This window comes from Zonotrichia albicollis, chromosome 1, assembly GCF_047830755.1.
Source record: "Zonotrichia albicollis isolate bZonAlb1 chromosome 1, bZonAlb1.hap1, whole genome shotgun sequence".
In the NCBI taxonomy this organism is placed as follows: Eukaryota; Metazoa; Chordata; class Aves; order Passeriformes; family Passerellidae; genus Zonotrichia; species Zonotrichia albicollis.
Window position 1 is genome coordinate 2,169,423 of NC_133819.1, and position 20,145 is coordinate 2,189,567.

The 20,145-nt window shown below is 40.1% G+C and overlaps 2 protein-coding genes across 4 annotated transcripts in view; one reads left to right on the forward strand and one right to left on the reverse strand.

Moving 5' to 3' along the window:
* Positions 1 to 11,681, forward strand: part of LOC102074846 (uncharacterized) — a 28,483-nt gene extending 16,802 nt beyond the window's left edge. For all 3 annotated transcript variants that reach the window (XM_074539815.1, XM_074539701.1, XM_074539756.1), the window contains exons 7-9: positions 1,093 to 1,221; positions 2,393 to 2,573; positions 4,725 to 11,681. In XM_074539815.1, the coding sequence (XP_074395916.1) occupies positions 1,093 to 1,221; positions 2,393 to 2,573; positions 4,725 to 4,966 (552 nt within the window). In that variant the 3' untranslated portion in view covers positions 4,967 to 11,681. The remainder of the gene's footprint in view (positions 1 to 1,092; positions 1,222 to 2,392; positions 2,574 to 4,724) is intronic.
* The window catches only part of MRPL55 (mitochondrial ribosomal protein L55), a 137,906-nt gene that overhangs the window by 105,443 nt on the left and 12,318 nt on the right, over positions 1 to 20,145 (reverse strand). The window lies entirely within an intron of this gene.

Below are 20,145 nucleotides of genomic sequence, written 5' to 3' on the forward strand. Positions count from 1 at the left end.
AGCCTTGAGTGCAGCACCTAACCACTCTCTTACATCCATGGTACCCTGGAGAAGGAATGAGATAAGGAATCTACTGCTAGCTGTGTCTTTCTTACTTAAGTGTCAGAATTTCCTACCCAAAAATAGATTTGGTAATGTTTAGTCACTCTCTGTGTTAAGCCACTCTTTCTCAGTGGAAGTTTGGCTGTTGTGTTAAAGATTTTCTCTGTTAAAGAAAAAAATATCTTCTGGGTTAAAGTGCTGATATCAGTTTATGTTAAATGTGGGTTCATCCTGATGCACTTGAGATGTGATTTATGCTGCTGTTATCACCTGTTTTTATTTATTTTTTTTTAAATAATCATAATATGTGACATTTGAGACAAGCAGTGAGAGGTGTTGAACTCTGAGGGAGAGCTGAATTAGAGAAATATTCCTGCAAGGAAGCTGGAGAGGGACTTCTGACAAGGGCATGTAGTGATAGGTCAAGGGGAATGACTTCAAACCAAAAGAGGGCAGGGTTAGATTAGATTTGGGAAGAAAGTTTTACTGTGAGGGTGCTGAGGCCCTGGCACAGGGTGCCCAGAGAAGCTGTGGCTGCCCCTGGATCCCTGGAAGTGTCCAAGGCTGGACAGGGCTTGGAGCACCCTGGGACAGTGGAAGTTTGCAGGTCCTTTCTCAACCCAAATCATTCTGTTGCAGATCCACATTCAGGGAGTTTGGGATTAAACCAACAGTGGTTTAGTGTTTTCCTCATGGAAAAAGGATGGAATTGCTCCCTGTGAGGGTGGGCAGGCCCTGGCATGGGATGCCCAGAGAAGCTGTGGCTGCCCCTGGATCCCTGTCAGTGTCCCAGGCCTGGTTGGATGGGGCTTGGAACACCCTGGGGATAGTGGAAGGTGTTCATTGCAGAGGGTAGAATAAGATGAGCTTTAAGATCCCTTCCAACCCAAACCACTCTGGGATCCTGTGATATTTGAGAATGTTTTTCTGTCAATGCCCTCAGAAGCCCTCACTCCTAATCCACTTGAAAATTCCAAACAGCGCCAAAACCAGATTGAGCACACTGTACTCACCTCAAACCATCACACTGACAAATTATTTCCCTTTCAGGCTGAGGCTGACCTTGCAAGACACTTCCCAAGGCAGCCCGTTCCCAGCCCCAGCCCTGTGCCACGGCTCCCTGTGAATCCATCCCGCGTGGATCGCCTGCTCGCCAACCAGGCCCGCCAGCGCACCCAGGTACACCTGCAGTCCTGGGATTTGTCTGTTTATTCATTAACAAATCTGGAATTTGTTTGTTTACTCATCAGCCTCAGTGGGTTTGGTGGTTTTGTAGTGGTCCTCTTTGGCTGATAGTTGGAACTGGTGGTTGAGTTCCATCCCGTTTGCCTGCTCACCGTCCAGGCCTGTGAGTGTGCCTGGGTACGCCTGCACTCCTGCACTTCTCCTGGGATTTGTTTGTTTATTCATCAATAAATCTGGGATTTGTTGGTTTACTCATCAACCTTAGTGGGTTTGGTGGTTTTGTAGTGGTTCTCTTTTGGAACTGGTGGTTGAGTTCACTGATAGAACTGATCAGTGGAGCTCAGCGCCAGGGTTTAGTTGAGGTGCTGGGGCCTGGGTTGGGCTCTGTGGTCTTTAAGGTCTCTTCCAACCCAGTGATTCTGTGAATTCTGTGAACTGAAAAGGTGAACTTTGGGATGGTTTTTTGGATGGAGTGGTATGTTGAGAAAACAGTCATTTAAATTGATGAAAACAGTTGTCTTTTAAACTATGAGGATAATCTTTTAAATTGAAGCTAACCAGAGGTTAGTTTCTTGGAGTTATTGATAGAGAAGGAAATCTAGGTTGGAGGGGTGTCATGTTTTTGATTGCTTTCTTGATTTTGTTTAGGTTTTGAAGTAATCTCTAGGAGTTAGAAGTCTTTTTGTGGATGATGAATACAGGATGGTTTGTGAGGTGTGATGTGATTTTTTTGCAATTGTTGTTTTACTAAATTTTCAAGGGTACTTAGGTTTTTGGGGTTTTTTTGGTAAAGTTTACTGATTAATTTAAATAGGGTTATTAGTTTTCTGTGGAATGATGGGTTTTGATATGGTGTCTATTAAAGATCTGCTTCTAGTTTTGCTCCCCACTGGGACAGTATATCTTTCTTTTATATGGTGAGAGGTTTCTGTATAATGAAGGGATGTGCTGTTGCTGTTTGATCTTTTTGAGGGTATTTACTAAATTCGGGAGTGGGGGGATTGTGGGAAATACTAAAGATAAGAAGAGTTTAAGAAAATTGTGAAAGAAATCATCAGGAACAGAAAGAGCAAAGAACTTAGAGCAGCTGCAGAGTCTGAAAGTAGAGAAGTTACAGAAGTCCATCAAGCAAGGACATGAAACAACAGCTTGAGTTTTCTGCCAGGTGCTCACCCTCATTGGAAGAATGGAGAGGCTTTGTGGTGCTCCCCTGCACAGGAACATCTCCAGGACCTTGGAGCTGCACCTGGAAGCCATTCAGGTGACCCAGGCACGTCGGAAGGATGAGATTGGGAATGCTGCAAACCCCCGGAGTCATGGGGGGCCACGCTACAACAAGGAGAAAGGTAATGCTGCCCATTCCTGCAGCCCTCGGAGCTTTTCCATTGGTTTAATTGTGAGTATGTTCCACTTAAAAATGTAAATTTGTAATACCCAGCAATTCTTGTCACTTCATCAAGGAAGTTTGCAAATACACGCTTGTTAATTTTAAGACTTTAACTTACTTTGAGTTCTATTGTTGTTGTTGTTTTCCTGTTACTATTAAAAAAAAAAAAAAAGCTATTTTTTCCTCTTGACTAGGAAGAGTTTTTGTAAAAACTTCAGTCACGTTATATAACCATAAGTGGTTGTCCTAAAAGCACAAATGTGCTCATTTTTAAGCAGGTAGAATTATTTCCTGGTATGGCTAAACTTTCTCTTCTCTTCAGCTTATAAAATAATAAAATAGCCAGTGTTGTGCAGAACAATTGTCTGCCTTACCTAAATCACAAACCCACCAGGAATGGCATTCCAGGTTTCCCAAATTCTGTTGAAGTAAAGCCAGAATAATCTGTAGCAGCGGTAAATGTGACTTTATAGTTTGAGGTTAAAGATGATACTGTTTTTCTTCAGAAAATACTTGGTTCTCAGAACAAAAGCAGAATTCACTCCTTAGTGCTGAAGTGAAGTGGACAGTGAAGTTCCTTTGGCTGTGGAATAGCTGCTCTTGTGATAAACTGGAAAGAGAAGCAAAATGTTGTGCTTTTGCAGTTCAGGTGTCAAAAATTAAAATGTAACATGAATGTAAAATGTCATGCCTTTAAAACAATAGTCCTATATGCAAACTGGCTTTTAGAATAACTCCTAAAAGTTCCATGTGACTTTTTAACTTCAAGTGTGAGTCAGGAATAGTAGAAGGTTCTTGGCCAGGCAGGAGAAGTAGGACACAGTGGTTAAGTGGATGATTATGATTAGATTTAATGCCAATATTTCAGATAGACTTTGAGTGATTAGTTATTTGGTTAAAAGTAAAAATAATTTAGATTTCATTTCTTAATTGGACAGTTTATCCTTAAAAGACCTTGTACCAAGAGATAGTTGGCCAGTTTGTGCCTTGTTAATGAAAGGCTGCAGAACTCAGTGCTGTGAGACTGTGATGTAGATAAGAAATAAAGAACATGTAAGTCTAAACATGAGCTGTTGTCTCAAGTGCCTTCAGTCCTGACCCAGGACATTCCTCTGACTGCCTTGGAGGGCTCCAGACCCTGTCAGGGGTCTCAGAGCCCTTGGCACGGAGTCACAAACACCTGTGCCTTTGATTTTAGCCCATGGAAACAATTACCAACTTTGTGTGAGGAGTTACAAGCCACAAGGGTTTGAGTAGAATGATAGTGAATTTATCACAGAGTGAAAAATTAGAATTTTGGGGGATTTAGAATGGAGGTTCAAGAGGCAAGATGGAGGAATCCTGTCTTTCTCCTTCTTCTTCTTCTTCTTGTCCTCCATCTTTTACTGTGATGGTGGCACTTCTGGATTGGTTTAGAGTAGAGACAGGCTGTCTAACATAAGTGATAGGTATTGTAAAATTATCATGAATAAAGTAAACACCACCCTGAAGGTGGTCAATGTGCCGTGAACCAACCTGCCAGACAGATCTCAGCAGGTCAGAGAAAGAATTTTATAGATAACAGAGAATAAACAACCTTTAGAATGACAGCCAAGGAATTCAGTCTTCTTCTTTGATCTCGGACCTGGGAAAAAGAGACTTTCCAACACCTCAGGGTCATCTTGACACCAAAGATCCCATCATAGAAACCAAAAGCTGGCAGTTGTTGGGAATTTAGCTGCTAAGGACTGGAAAATTACAAAACCATGGCTAATTCCAAGTCCGGCACCTGCAAGATAACAGTGTCCTTGGGACTAGCTGTGGTAGGATAACAAACAGTGAAAGAGTCATGAGAAAAGAGACATGTAACCCCTAAGGAATGAGGAAGAGTTGATGGTATAGTTTAACCAATAGATTGCTTAGCTTACAGAATATTCATAAGCTTATTACTCGCTGTATAAGTGTCTGATGCTCTCTTCAATAAACGGAATTTGCTTATCACTCATATTGAGTGTCTGAGTCTCCCCTCACCGACAAATGGCTCGTCCCCGACAAAGGCCCTCATTTTTTCTCTGTGACAGGCAGTAACATTTCCATGCTTGCCCCCTGATGAGTTTTCCCTGTGTTGCAGATGTGCTGGCCCTGGCGGCCGCCCTGCGAGCCCTGGCTGGAGCCACGCGCGCCACTCGCACCGCGCTCTGGTGCGCGCTGCAGCTGGCCCTGCCCAAACCCCCTCCTGCTGGGCCTGAAAACCAGCAACTCCTCCTGCCAGAGCTTCGTCCTTCAAGCACAAGCCGCCAGGAGAAAAGCAGCCTGGAGCAGGAAAGCAGAGGAAGTGGAAAAGCTGAGGAAGAGAGGAAGATTTTGGAATAGTCGCCGATAATAAATGGAAAGCGGAGGATGGGGAGGGAAGGGCTCGGGTCCTGCCCAGCACCGCCAGAGGTGGATGTCACAGGATGTCAGGATGGGGTTAATTAAAAAAAAAAGATTAATTAAGGTGCCTGGTCAATGCTGCAGTTGTGGTGCTGTGATTCTGGTGTGGAGAGAGACACAGCTTGTGGTGATATTGATGCAGTTGAATATTGCAGGTGTCTGCTGCTGAGAAATTTTCATTTAGGGAAGCTGAACAGGAGCTGAGGTTTCCTCCTGTGCTTACCCAAAGCTCTGAGCCCAGCCAGGACCTGAGCAACCAGAGTCTGGAAAAACTCAATTCTCTTTTTTTTTTTTGGGTAATGAGACAATTTAGGATATTTAAAGGTACTCAGTAATTGTGCAGGGTTTGTTTTATTTTTGGTTTTTGCACCATGTGTAGTTCTTTCCAGAGCCAAAGTGATCACTGAGTAGCTTGCACCCCATCACCGTGCCAGAGCAATCCACGCTGCTGTGGTGGTGTTTTTTGGGACAGGTTATCTCTGTTTCACAGGAATAATCAGTGTTCAGTGCTGGTTTTGTGCTGCCAGTTCAGTTTCCAGCAAAACCAGTATGAGCTGAGCTTTTCCATAGAATTGTCCACTTTGGTTTTTCCACTAAAAAAGTGAATTTTTGTAGCTTTGTGGGAGTGCTCATTAGCAGGTGTTAGAAAACTTGCTCAGGATTAGAAATTAGAGTTATTGGTTCCTCAGTGGGTTAAAACCAGTACCAATATAACAGAGTATGCACTTACATATAAAAAAACTATTATTTGTTACTAATATATGTTCATGGTACTATAATTTTTTGCAGACACATTCCATATTTATTTCATTTCCTTCATTGAATGTTTATTTTAAAAATCTATTTTAGTAATATGAAGTTAAATATTTTGCCAAATCTTCTGAATAATCAGATTTAAGGATTTACTCAGGAACTGCATATTATTATATAAATATACACGTGGTATATTGGGTTTTTTTGGGAGAGGGATGTTTGCAAAATATTTACACAAAGCTAATTGTGTACTAGGTTACCAAAGCTCTTTCACTGATTGTTTTTTTGGTGTGGAAGGTTTAATATATCTAATTGCTGTTAATTAGTCTCCATTGTGTGGCTTAGACAATCAGAGTGTGGTTGTTCAGGGTGAAAACTAGTAAAGAATAATTAATCCAAGCTGTGATCTTAGGGCATTTAGGAATATTTTAATGCTTTAACAACTGTTTTACTGTTCCACAGTCTCCTAACATGTAGTAATAATTAGGGTTCTTGAGTGTCAGGATATTAATGAACGGCTTTGGAGAGCAGTTGTTGGGTTAAAAGTGAATTAAGGTGGGGATATAAGCAAAATTTGAAGGACAAAAATGAAGATTTTCATGTCATGTGGTGTTCAGTGTCAAATTTGACATTTTTGTGGGTAATTATAGAACTGTTCACATATATATTTTTACTTGCAAACTTGTTCCAAATGCGGTTGTGTAGTTCTGGATCTGTGGGTGTTTCTAGAGCAGATTTTGTCTCAGTAGTGCCATCCTGAACTCCATTGAGGTGTGGAGATTTGTAGCTAAAATTTACCCAGGCCTCACTGTAATCCACTGAGTGAAGTTTAAAAACAAAAGTAGATAGAAATCAGATCATTAGAGTAGCAAAATTATGTTTTTTCCCCCCTAAAAAACAAGGTGAATTCCACTTAGAAGATTATTTCAAGCCTTAGCCTAAAAAACAGCTACCAGAGTTATTTTAGTGTGTTTTCTCTCTGTGTACATGGAATTTATTTGCACAAACTAATTCAAGAAGGTTCAATCTGCACTTGTAAAACTGATTGTGCTGCACAGCTTAAAAATGGAGTTTGCAAGACTTCAGTTCCTGGGTGATTTGGGGGTTTAATTACCCAAATTAAAATTAATTACCATTGCTGTGCTGGCAGCAAATCAGAATTTCAGAGTCTGGGTCTTGGGGTTTTTTTTCTGTTTACACAGCCAGGGTTGTCTTGTAGTGGTGAATGTTTAGGGTATAATTGGTTCATATTGTACTACTTAATTATTGTGTTAATTAACGATCTTAATTAGCTCATAGTTAATGTGCCTTTAACAGTCTCATTTTCCCAGAGTGTTAAAAAGCTGTGTGGTCACTTCTAATTCCCATTTCTATTTAAAAATGGCATTTTAAAGGGTTGCACGTGTCTGCAATCAGCTCATATTGTTAATTATGTTAATTGCACTCAGGAGCTGCTGCAGGTTGGGTTCCTGAAGGAGCTCTGGGCTCTGGAATGTCCCCCTGGATCATGTGCTGGGTCAGCTGCTCCTGCTCATGCCCTGCAAATGCTCCCCTGTCACTTGGCCTCGCTCACTTTTCTTCACAAAAACTCCAGCTCTGCAAACAAAAATAAGGTTTTATTTCCAAAAATAAGTTTTAATAATTTTTTACTACCCTTTTCTTTAAATGGGTTGCTTGTGGACAGCACCAGACCTGGAATAAGTTGTGTCTTCAATTCCTAATTTCAGAATGCTCCATTTCTGTTGTTTTATTACAAAACCTTTTGTATATTTAGGGGAAAAAACCACTTTATTTTGTAAAATAGCACTTTATTTTGTACAATGACACCTGGAGTTGCAGCAGCTCTGTCAGAACATCATTTTTGCTGCCTCGTGTTCAATTTGGCAGCAAGGTGAAAATCCTGCAAGTCTTGCACTGAGTTTTTGGTGTGAATAAGCACAAGTATAATGCTTGTGGATTTAGGAACTAATGGTATTCACATTTTACTGAAATCAGGGAAAACAGAATTGAGGTTTTTGGTCATGTTTAAGCCAAAGAGGTGGTTTTGGTTTGGAGTTAGTTTTGATAATTAGAGAGAGGAAAACAATGCTCCTGTCCCTCCTCATTTTGAGAAACTATCAGGTAAAATTCAGTTTATTCTCTTTTTCCCCTCTCCACCCCTGCACTCGGCTTTGAGATTTAATTGTTTGGGGTTTTTTTTCCCTATTTTGATTTATACTTTCTAAATTTTGGGGTTGATCTGAAGAAGGTGGCAGAGTTGTGGCCAGTCCTGGTGGCAGGGACACTGGATTGCTCCTCTTTCAATAAATTGAACACTCAGTTGTCCCTTTTTGAGTCAGGATTATCATCAGGGTGCTTTCTGATAGTTGTGAGTGAATTTTTAATGCTTCAAAATCCCAAATTGATAGTCTAGTACAACATAAACTTAAGAATTACGGTTATTTTTGTGTTCTGTGTAAATAACTGAAGAATTTTGGTGATTCAACATCATGAATTCCCAGAAGGGAGGCCAGCAGCAGGGAAGAACAGTTAATTATTTTATTTACTTTATTTTTAATTCTTTATCATTTTTTTTTTCTGGTTATAGGGTTTGTACCTCTGCTTTTCTGTACCCACAGGGTCCTTCTGGCAGTTAAGTTGCTCTGATGCTATTTATATAAACTAAACCCCAGAAATTGCAATTAATTTGTTATTTCCATTAGAGCAGCATGCAGGGAGATTATTTAAGTTCATGCTGCTTGTTTTGCTGTGGCCTTTTCAGGAGTAGGTGGCCTTAATTCCCAAGTTGCATTTTTATCCTTTCTAAACTGAATATTTTTCTTTGCTGCTGGAATTTACCACCAATATTTTTGTCCGTACCTGGATATGTGAAATTTGGGAAATGTTTGCCTTAGAACCGCTGCTCTAGTTCATGATCTCTTTATTCCTGTTTATTTCTAGTTCCTGTTTATTTTTTAGTTCATGATCTCTTGGTTATTCCTGTTCATTTCTTTTGAAGGAAATCAATGTTTTGATTCTGGTTATTCCTGGTTATTTATTTTGAAGGAAATCAATGTTTTAAGGTGAAGATTTGGTGAGTGAGAGGGTTTGGTGAGGAATTTCTGTTTCAGAGCAGTGGAGATAGAAATCTGTTTATTTTTTTATGACAGATATACAAAGATGAATAGTGTCTGTATTTTAATATTACTGTACCAGGTTTTTCCACTTTTCCAGAGCCCAACTTCCTGGCATTGTCTTTGACCTGCATCCCATTTTTGGGAGGGATAAAAATGAGGAAAAGGGAGCTTCAAGAAGGAAGGGACCCAAATTCCAGTGGAGAATTCTCTTCTTTTGCCTTCCATGGTCAGGAGGGCTTGAAGGACCAGAAATCCTGGCTTGAATCAAGATTCTTTTCCCTTCTGGATTCTGTCAGGGTGCTGATTTTGGGCAGAATTGGTTTCTTCCTGCCCTGCCCTGGTGGCCAACCTTCCTGCCAGGTGTGTTTTTATTAAATTGAGGGGCCAGGACAGGGTTTGGGCATGGAGTTGTCCCTCTGGGATCAGGATCAGCTCCTCTCCTGGCAGGATTTCATTGATTTATTATTCCCTGTGCAGTTTATCAATTTATTTTCTAGACTTGGGAGATGATAAAGAGCAAGAAGAAGTGAGCATAAGATGGGTTTGGTTGTGGTTCATGTCTGTCCTTCCTCCAGGGGTAGATTCTGGTTCCATGGGATATTTACCAAGTCACCATTAAGTCTTAGCTCTGATTCTGCAGGAATTTGGATTTTGGTTTTGTTGAAATACTGTAAAAATTATGCAACAAACAGACCTTAAGCCTATATGTTTATTATTTTTTAGAAAATAAATTGAATTTTTACCTGCTCTGGAAGCTGGGTATTGGAATTTTTTTCTTTTTTTTTCTTTTTTGGCCCATTCTTTGTTTGAGAGCTGCAATTTTCACAATTGCTGCAAGGTGGCACAGCCCAAAGCAGTGGGGTTTGGGGATTTTGTTCTTTATATTTTTATTTCTGTGACAGAGTATGTGCTCTTAGCTGCAAAACTAAATGTTAAATTCCTTATGGCCACAGTCTGCTACAGATTTATTCATTTATTTTTCCTAATCCAGTCATTAAAGTGGAAAAACTTTGAGTTATTGATTATTTAGTGTTTGTAGATTGAACAGGAGCAGGGAGCACTTCTCATCGGTCAATATGAGAGCAGTGAGCTGTGGAATATATATTTTAATTATTATTTTTGAATGATTGGGCTGCTGAGGAGCTGAGTGTGGCCCTGCTTGCATTGAAGGCACAGCTTTTAAGAGATTTCTGCCTTGATTTGGCTTTGTTGCTTTGCCTTGAGTGCAGGAGCTCATGAAACACAAGCTCAGTGGCTCACCTTGAGCTTTTATCAATAAAATCTGGAGGGATGAGCTCCCAGCCTCTTTGAGAAGGATTCTTGGAATGAGCCTGGATCATTTTGATTTCTCCTCAAGCTGAGGAATGTACTTGCTGTAGGAAGTTTTCTGGGAATTTTTGCACCTTGTTTTCTCCTGTTCAGCTTTGAGGGAAATGGAGCCTTAATCATGCTGAGACCTTGATTTATTATTCCCTGTGCAGTTTATCCATGGCAGTCACCAGCACTTTTTGGGTTTTTTGTTTTTGGTTTGTAGCACTTGAGATGTCTGATTTTTTAATAAATTATTTTTTTGGTAGAGAACTGCTTTGTAACTTTCTAAAATAATATAATAACTTTGCCAAGCAAATTTATCAGTGCTATAAAATGGAAGGTCCTTATTTTTCTTCATTAGCAATACTGTAATCAAAGGTGCAAAATAATGTGTTTGATGTAAATGTCTGTGCTGTTAGAAATTGAAAATATATTGGATTAGGAACAACCTCTAAACGAATTGAGGAACTAGAGTTATAAATCCTCTTTGCTTGTTGCCAAATGAGCTTTAAAAGGGAAAATATTTGCATATAGTGTATTAAAAAAAAAAGCACTGGTTAGAGAGAGAATAAATCAGAAAAAATCATTGCCAGACAAAGATTGCTTTGTTTTTTACTGAAAAAAAACACAACTTGTTCATGCACAATAGTTACTTAATGAGCATAGTTTTTTTCACAGAATTAAGTTTCCAATATATAGATGGGAAAAATAAGTTTCCTTTTATTTTTATGACAGATCTACAAAGATTAATAGTGTCTATATTTTAATATTACTCTTTGGTGTCTGAAGTGTATCATTTGCCTGTGTGTTGGTCAAACTCATTTCCTTAAAATATCCCATTTTACACGGCTAGTGAAATATTACTGAAGGAGATTTTGGTTGGGCCCAGCAGAAATATGTGAAATTATAACTTAGCTTAAAAAAACTTATTGATTATGCAAGATTTTAATCATTAATCAATTAAGGCTTATTTAAGTGTTTTTGTAAAACAACCGTGGATGTTTGAACGCTGCAGAAATCTTACTTCTACCTCTTGTGTAACATCCTTAAAATTCCCCTTCACAGATGTGCTGTGATGCCACAGGGTGTTGTGCACCTTAACTTGGGAATTCCATCTGCTTTTCCTTTCATTTTATTTATTTATTTTTTTTATTGTGGAACACCAGGATGCCTTGTTATGTCCACCTGAGCTGAACTGATGGGGTTTTGTTCATGTGTGTGTGAGTCTTCCGAAACGGGAGGATTCTGTCATAAGTCATGGCCAGTGTGATTTTCTGGTATTTTCTATGTATGTGGTTTGATTCCTTTTTATTTAAATAATCACCTGTTTTGTGTGGATGTCCCTAATTAATGGTGACAGCTTGTTTAGATCCACTCACACTGTTCCTCAGCTGCTGAATTTCAGTTTGGTAATTCTGCCTTGAATTGACCTGTTCTGTGTTCATGACAGAAATTAAAATTCTTTGTGGTTTTTTTTGTGACTGGTTTTATTGCCTTAATTCTGGAAGAATTAATTGCCTTAATTCTGGGGAAGTTTGGGCAGTTGTTGAACTTGGGTCTGAGGGATCTCTTGGATCACACCGAAAATTCAGATTTGCATCAGGTAATTGAGAATAAAAGGAAGAGTTTAGTGAGGACTTCAAGGGATGCTATGGCGTAATTAGGATGAATTTAGCATTTTTCTTAAAATAACTTGACAAATGTCCCAGATCTGGGGTTTTTTTTGGCAGAGATCTGAAGCAAAAGCCAAGAATTGCACAGGTAACAACAGAATTTGGCTGGTTTGTCCTGTGAATTTGAGTGTCGTGTTCTAAACCTTGACTGGGAAAAGTTCCTTGCTTTAGAGCAAGGAACTTGAAATTGTAAAGTTTAGAGCAATTTAGAGCAAGGAATTTGAAAATATAAAAACTTTTTTTCTTTTCTGGTGACAGGCAGGAAAAAATAATTGCTATGATTGTTTCTTCATTGGTGGAGAAGTTATAAAACTTGTTATAAAAGTTATAAAGTGTGCTTTGGATAATGTAATTTTGAGTTGTTTCCATCTTCAGCTGAGCTGTGCACATCAAATGTCCCAATTTATCCCTCCTATTGTTGCTGCTGATTGGACACGTGTTTTATACATTAATTTTGGAGCCCCTGCAAAGGAGCCTCCTCTTTTTCCCTCCTTTTGCAGAGAGAGAAGGGGATTTCCATAGCAGGTCATGAGAGAAACATCCCTTCCCTGGGGGGCATCTCTGCTTTTATTTGAGTTCAGCTTGCTTGCTTTGATACTTGTTCCAAAGCACCTGTGATGGAATAAATGCAGCTATTTTAGTGGGGCTGTGCTGGCAGCTTGTGCTGTGTGAGATATTTTGGAAAGCAGGCACAGGGAAATGTGTTCTTCCCAAATCAATATCAGTGTTTTATGCTGGTTTTTAAATAATATTAATCAAAAGTGTTTTAAGTCCACATTTGTGTGATAGGCTGGGCTTTGTGAGGCTGTGAAATTCAGGAGTGCTGCTCTGATTTGAATAATAGTGCCATATAAAAAACAATAAAATCTGGGTTTCCACACTACCAGCTCCCTCCACTTACTGAGGAGATCTTTGATTTGGAGATGATGAATCAGGTTGCTTAGATAAATATTTAGAGTGTTGGGTTGCAAAAGCAGGGAATTTAGATAAATGGGAAAAAAATAGTTTCTGCTGTTGCTTGTGGTACAGAATTCCCAGATCTTTGTGCCTTGGGTAGGTCATGACTGAATGAGCTGTGGGAGCATTCTGACTTACAGAGAGAATTTATGGTAACTCAGGTCTTTAACTTTGCTGACAAATGTTGGTTTGGGAGATGTGGATGGATTTTCAGAATTAAATCTCAGACTGGTTTGGGTTGGGAGGAACCTTAAAGCTGATCTTGTTCACCACAAGATCACCCTTGATTTGTGCTCCAGCTGAAGAATATTTAAGGGCTGAATTCTGTTGTGATGTGGAAAGAAATTGCCTTTCTGGGATTATGAATCCATTGTGCAAACAGTTTGTATTTTTCAAGTGTGGGTGTGCATCCTGTTGGGAGGTAATCACACTAAAGATCTGTGAATGACACTGACTACAGCCAACAGTTGTATAAATAATGATATAAATATCCATAATTGGATGAATAGGGCTCTTTGAGGAGACCACTCTTGAATAAAAACTTTGGTGCTTGCTCCTTCTCTCTTTCCTCAGGGATCTTTGTCTGCCTTCCAGAGGGTAATGGAAACAAAAACCAACCCCAAACAACAAAATATTTAAATAAGTTCAAAAAATGTAAAAAATAATTTTCATGCAAGTAAAATATTTAAAATAGTTTTATTGATGTAAAAAATAATTCAAGGTCATTTTAATGCAATTAAAATATTAAGAGAGTTTTATTAATACAAAAAAAGGTAATTTTCATGCAAGAAAAATATTTAAGATAGGTTTATTAGTAAAAGCAACCTGGTTGTCAAATTTTTATCCAAATTTTCCTTTGTGTATCAAGTCTTTGTAGCCCCTTTGCTGAGAATGTCACATCTCTGACAGACTGAGCTTTTCACAGAGGCACTGCTGGTGGTGGGATTGTATTGGGGTTGATTGGATTGTACTGGGTTTGATCCCTCAGGGGTGCTGGAAGAATTTAAAGCTTAAACAGCTCTGTTGGCTTGTCCAAGGTGAGTCACAAACAGGATATGCACTCACTTTGGAATTCCCTGGAAAGCAGAACTCACCCAATAACAATGTGGATATGAAATCTTTATTTTTGGGTAAAGCAGTCACTGCCACTGGTAGTGGGGTATTGGCAAAAAGGGAAATGATTTCTCTGCTGATTCCCAGAATGCCCAGGTTGGAAGAGACCTTCAAGGTCATCGAGTCCAACCCAGCCCCAACAGCTCAACTCAACCCTGGCACCCAGTGCCACATCCAGGCTTTGTTAAACACAGGGGATGGGGACTGCACCACCTCCCTGGGCAGCCATTCCAGAACTTTATCACTCTTTCTGTGAAAAACTTTTCCCTGCTATCCAACCTGTGCTGGTTCCAGTTGTGGGTTTCTCTGGGTCTGGACTGAAGGCACTTGAGACAGTAGTTCATGTTCACACTCAGGTGTTTATTATTCCTTATCAGTAAAACAGTCTCACTGCTGGGAGTTCTGCAGCTTTTCATTAGAAGGCACAAAATGGCAACAATCTCTTGTTCCAAGGCCTTTTCAGACTAAACTATCCAATGAAGAGCTGACACCTGGATTATTTTCCCTTTTAACCCAATAACTGATCCCACAGAGCTGCAATGGGCACTTTTCTGCCCAATCACAAAATGCCACCCAAACCCATGGAGAAGGAGGAAGAAGCAGCATGAAGAGGAAACCCAGGATGACACCCTGTGCCCTCCATCTTGCTGCCATCCACAACACACTAAAAACCCCAAATCCTCAATTTCTCACCCAGTGACACACCTACACTGCTCTCTATAATCTATTGCACACTTTTGTGGATTCTGGTCTATCTTGTAGTCTGGAAAACTTTCTCCATGGATGAGGGTCAGAGTCAGTGCTGCCCTGGGGGTCAGGGCACCCCAGAGCAGACACAGAAATATTCCCAGTGCCCTGGGTTTCCATAAAACCCTAAACTTCCCTTGGTGCAGCTCGAGGCTGTGTGCTCTGGCTGTGTCAGTGCTGCTGCAGACAGAGCCCAGCCCCAGCTGAGCACAGGCACCTTTCAGGAGCTGCAGAGAGTGATGGGGGCAGCCCTGAGTCTCCTTTTCTCCAGGCTGAGCACCCCCAGCTCCCTTAGGGGCTCCTCATGATGATGATGATGATGATGAAGGGTGAGCTGGAGAGGCAGAGTGGGATGAGCTGAGTCACTGGGCAGTGTTTGGGATGAGGGACTGAGCCTGTTTTATCCGTGCTGACACGTTTTCCTTAGCTGGAACCTGGGAAGGGATGGATGAGCGTGACCATGGAGAGCCCATGGTGCTGCTTCAGCACCTAAAAATGGGCGTTCTGTGCAGGTAACTCTCTGAAAGGGACGAAGTTTCTTGAGTAAATGGTATTTCAAAAGGCAAATCAGCTCCATACTCTTGGTGTCCTGCTCTTGGCTGTTTTTTATATTTTAATATGGGGCAGGTTGGATGGGGTTTGGAGCAACCTGGGGTAGTGGAGGGTGGAAAGAAGGGGTAGAAAATGAGGTTTTTAGGGTCGTTTCCAACCCAAACCACTCTGGGATTCTCTGTTGGGGTTTTTGTTTGGGTTTTTTGTTTTGTTTTGGGTAGGTTTCTTGGGTTTTCTTGAGTATTTTTTGGGTGGGGTTGTGGTATTTTTCTGGGTGTTTTTAATTTTTTGCAGTGCTTCTTTTGGTTTTTTGCTTTCTTTTTTGTTTGTGGTTTTTTGTTTGCTTTGTGCTGTGATTGTTTATTTGTTTGGGTTTTTTAATAGAATTATTTCTCAGGTAGTTTGGCTCCTTTCCAACCCAAACCACTCTGGGGTTCTCTAGGTTTCTTGTTTGGTGGTTTGTTTGGTTGGGGGTTTTTTGGGGGAGATTTTTATTATTTTCTTGGTGTTTGCTTGTTTCAGGGTTTTTTTTTTTGTTTTCTTTTTTAATAGGTTTTTGTTTCCTTTTGCTGTGATTGCTTATTTGTTTGGGTTTTTAAACAGAATTTGTTTGGGTCCTTTTCAACCCAAACCACTCTGGGATTCTCTGTTTGGATTTTTTGTTTTGGGTTGGTTGGTTGGTTTTTTGGTGTGTTTTTTTTTGTTTGTTTTTATGGTGTCTGTTTGATTTGGGGTGGTTTTTTTTGTGTTCTTTTTTGTTTGTTTGTGGGCTTTTGTTTGCTTTGTGCTGTGATTGTTTATGTGTTTGGGTTTTTTTTAAATAAAACTACTTCTCAGGTTGCTCAGAGCCTAATCCAACCTGGCCTTGAACCCTTCCAGGGATGGGAAGTCCACATCTTCTGTGGGCAAAACACCATTTTTATACCAAGTGTGCTGTTTTTCCATGGCATTTACACTGCCCTCAGTGCAAAAGAAGTTGTAAAATTTACATTTCTACCAGCATGAAATTAATTTTTTTCCTGTAAGAAATAACTTGGCACTGTGAGAGACCTGTAGACAATTTTGGATTGTGGTGTAGAGCAGGTGCAGAGCTTTATTCACTGTGTGGTTATTGAAGGTTTAATGCCAAAATTGAAGGATTTGCCCTACAGAACCACACAGATTTTGCCATCAGAACCATATTTTTATTGAAAATCTGATTTTGGCAGAGTCCTTTGAGGCTTCAGCCAGGCTTAGACTTCTACCAACCAAAAATTCAGGAGATATTTTTTTAACTTTTCATTTAATTTTTTAAAATTTTTTATTTTTGCATTCTAATTCTTAATGCCAGGAAAGTGCTGCTCAGGTGCAACTCTGGGAAAACTTGGGGATTACTGGGAAGCAAAGGTGGATTTGGGATCAGCAACTCCTCAGTTGTTTTGAAATGGGCAAAAATCCATAATGGAATGCACAAATGTGTCCACTCTTCAAACATCTCCAGATATCCTGACAAAATGTTTGGGATATACAGGGTTAAATCAGGTAAAGTTTAGGTAAAATACCTAAATTTAAAAATTCAGCAGAAATTTTTAAATTTAGGTATTTTATTAGGAATATAGAAAAAGGTTTAATGCTGAGAGCAGAGAAGCTCAGGAAAGCATAAAATAAAAAGGAACATTTATAAGATTTTTGGAAGCCTTAGCAAGATGTGTCACTTCAGCCTTGTTGATTTAATTTCTTTTTTGTCCTGAAATTCTGAAAAAATGCATTTTAAGAAAAAAATAATCCAGTTAGGAATTGAAGAAAAATTAACCCAGTTCCTCTGTTCTTTTTAAATCAATGTAATACTTAATTTGCCTCTATATATTAATTTTCTGTGTCCTCCATGACTTTGTCAATTAACATTGCCAGGTATATGTAAACTTTTTAGTGGAATGTGTTCCCTCATGATAGAAATGCCTTAGGGAATTTCTTGTGAGGTTTAATTCAGAATTAGGTGCTCTTCCCATCAGAATTAGATGTGGTAGGAAAAAAAAAATCTTATTTTCTGTTACTTGTTTCTTTGTGAAGATTTTATTAACGTTGATTTTATTTAATTTTATTTTTCTGACAATGCTAGATTGGGAGACAAAGAGTCAGGGTGTTTTAGCTGTAAAAACTGAGTAAACATACTGAGGAGAAATAAATGGTGTCAGCTTTTAAATTCTTGTGCAGCTTCACATGGGGAAAAATAAAATTAAATTCTCCCACAGAGAGAAGCAGGATTAATATAACCTTTTTTACAAAAATCTGCCTTTTTATGCAAAAAATCTCATACTTCAGAGGAATATTGAAATAAGATGTAATGCCTCAGGCCTTGCTAGTTATTATAATTCAAATAATTTAAATTTATTTTTTTGGAAAAAACCCAAGCACAGCTTGTTTTGGTGCCTGTAAACTCTGGTTAATTCTGTTTGGCATCCTTTTATTTCCAACTGAACTCTTCAGGTGGGCAGGTTTGGAACTCCAAATTATGGTTTTCAAGGGCAAGGAAAGATTTTTCTGTGTTTTAAAACTGCACAAGTTTCTGTTTTGAGCACATCTTCCTCATGGTTTTTGTTGGGCAGAAAACATTTATGGAAAAGTTCTGAGTGTTTATTTCAAAGAGGAAGGGACTAGAGTTGTGCCTGATGATATTTTATTTGTCTTCATCCAGATTCAGGGTGTTTTTCAAGCCTTTCACAATTCTCTCTATAAGCTGGAACTTTTATTAGCTCATCATTTTAAGATGCTCCTTTATTTTAAACCCATGACAAGTTCTAGTTCCTGAATAGGTTAATAACTCATTTGGGCTGGAGCTGTTTCTCTCTTTTCAATTTTTAGTGACTTTTAGGGGTAGCTCAGACAATCCAACTCATATCAGGAGAATTAGGGCAAAAAAAGGAGGAGAAAAGGAGATTTAGGGGAGATTTTCTGGTTTTGCACAAATCCTGACAGGAGGGGGCAGCCAGGGGAGTTGGGCTCTGCTCCCAGGGAACAGGGACAGGAGGAGAGGGAAGGACCTCAAGTTGTGCCAGGAAAGGTTTAGTTTGAATATTGGGGAAAATTTCTTCCCTGAAGGAGTTGCTAATGGCACAGGGCATTGGTGGAGTCACTTTGCAATTCTGGTACACACAGGTGGTCCTTTACCAAAAAAAAACCCAAGGTGGAGATCATAACGTCTCTGAGATCTTCCTCAAAGTCACCATGATGTCAAAGGAAAGGCACTGCTTGTTTAATCCCATAACAATCTACCTGGTGCCTCTGACAAGTGCATAGAGCAGGGAAAGGCAAGGTGGTGTCATGGAGGGTTGGGGAGCAGCAAATTTCCTTTGGTTTGCTCCAAATGGACTCTGGATTATTCTAAATTACCAGTTGTGATGCCTTGAGAAAGCTGACTTACAGCAGAGACTGGACAGAGCTAAAGAATAAAGCAGGGATTTATTAAAACCCTCCATGGATGCACCTTGGGCAGCACCAGAACCCAGCCAGGGCTGCACCCAAGATGAACCAAAATGGCCCCAAAATGCACGAGCGCTCCCGGGCTCTCTCCCTGGGATCAGCTCTGCTCCATTTGCACCTTGCAGTTCATTGTCCCATTCCAGCTTCAGCCCAGGCAGTCCCACCCTGCTTGTTTTTCTCTCTCCAGCCCACGGGGTTTGTGCTCCTGGGCTGAGATTTGGATCATTTGTCCTTGGTGCCCAGCTGGAGCAGGAATTGTTTTGTCTCCCTGCTCTGTGCACAGAGCTCACCATGCCCTGATGTGGAGCTCAGACCCACACACTAAAGCAGCACAGAACCTGAAAATATAAAACCCAAAACCTGAGGCATCAGCTGGGGACAGACCTTGGAGTTTGCTTATGTCCAGTTTGTGGAGCAGTGCCTGTTCAGATACCAAATTCTGCTGATTCAGAGAGAATCCTGCTGAGAGCTGTTGCCAACACTCCCTGGGCACATTCCTGTGTCTTTGGGAAGCCTCTGTAAGTCCTACAGCTGAAACTTTATTCCACCTTCAGAAGAGAGGGTGGAACAAGCACAGTGGGCACTGTCTTCAAGAGGGGATGAGTTTTTCACAGATGTGAAGTCCCCCAGCCAGTGCACAGAATGTTCAGGTAGCACCTTAAATATTTTTTTCTCCTCAATCCTGAAATCAAATTACTGATTTTGACAGAATCACAGAATAGTTTCAGCTGTGAGGGACCTTGAACCTCACCTCATTCCACCCTGCATGGACAAGGATACCTCCAGCTACCCCAAATTTCTCCAAGCCCTGTCCAACCTGGCCTTGGACAATTCCTGGGGCATGAAACAAGATGATCCCCTCCACCCCAAACCATTCTGGAGTTCTTTGATTCTCTTCAATCCCTGCTTTCAAAAATCCCAGCTAAAACTCCCTTTTGCTGCCCTGGTGGTGGCAGGGCCTGAAAAGTGATTTAACACAACCTATCACTGTGTCTTCAGAGCCTTGGGTTGTGCAGCGCCTTATCTGCTTTGTTTACTGCCAAAAATAAGCATATCTTGCAGTTCACTCCTGATATTTGCACAGAGCTGAAGTGGGGGAGCCTGCTGGGCTCTGTTGTCACTCATTGACCATTAGCAAAAAGCAGTTTTAAATTTAAAGCACTGCGATCACCAATAAGAATTGGCATGGACTCCAAGGAAATGTTTTTTAAAAAGTAGAAATTTGACTTGTAAACATAAAAATAATAATGTTGAGCCTCTGAGATGTGATGAATTGGCTGCTCAGGTGATTTTTGTGCACAGTTTGTGTTCATGAGGTATAGGTTATATATATATACACGTAACTTCATATAACCTATATATATATTCAAGGTGAAGGGGCAGAGACACACTTAGGAATATTAACTTGCTGTTGATTTGCCATTGTAACAGCTCCTGC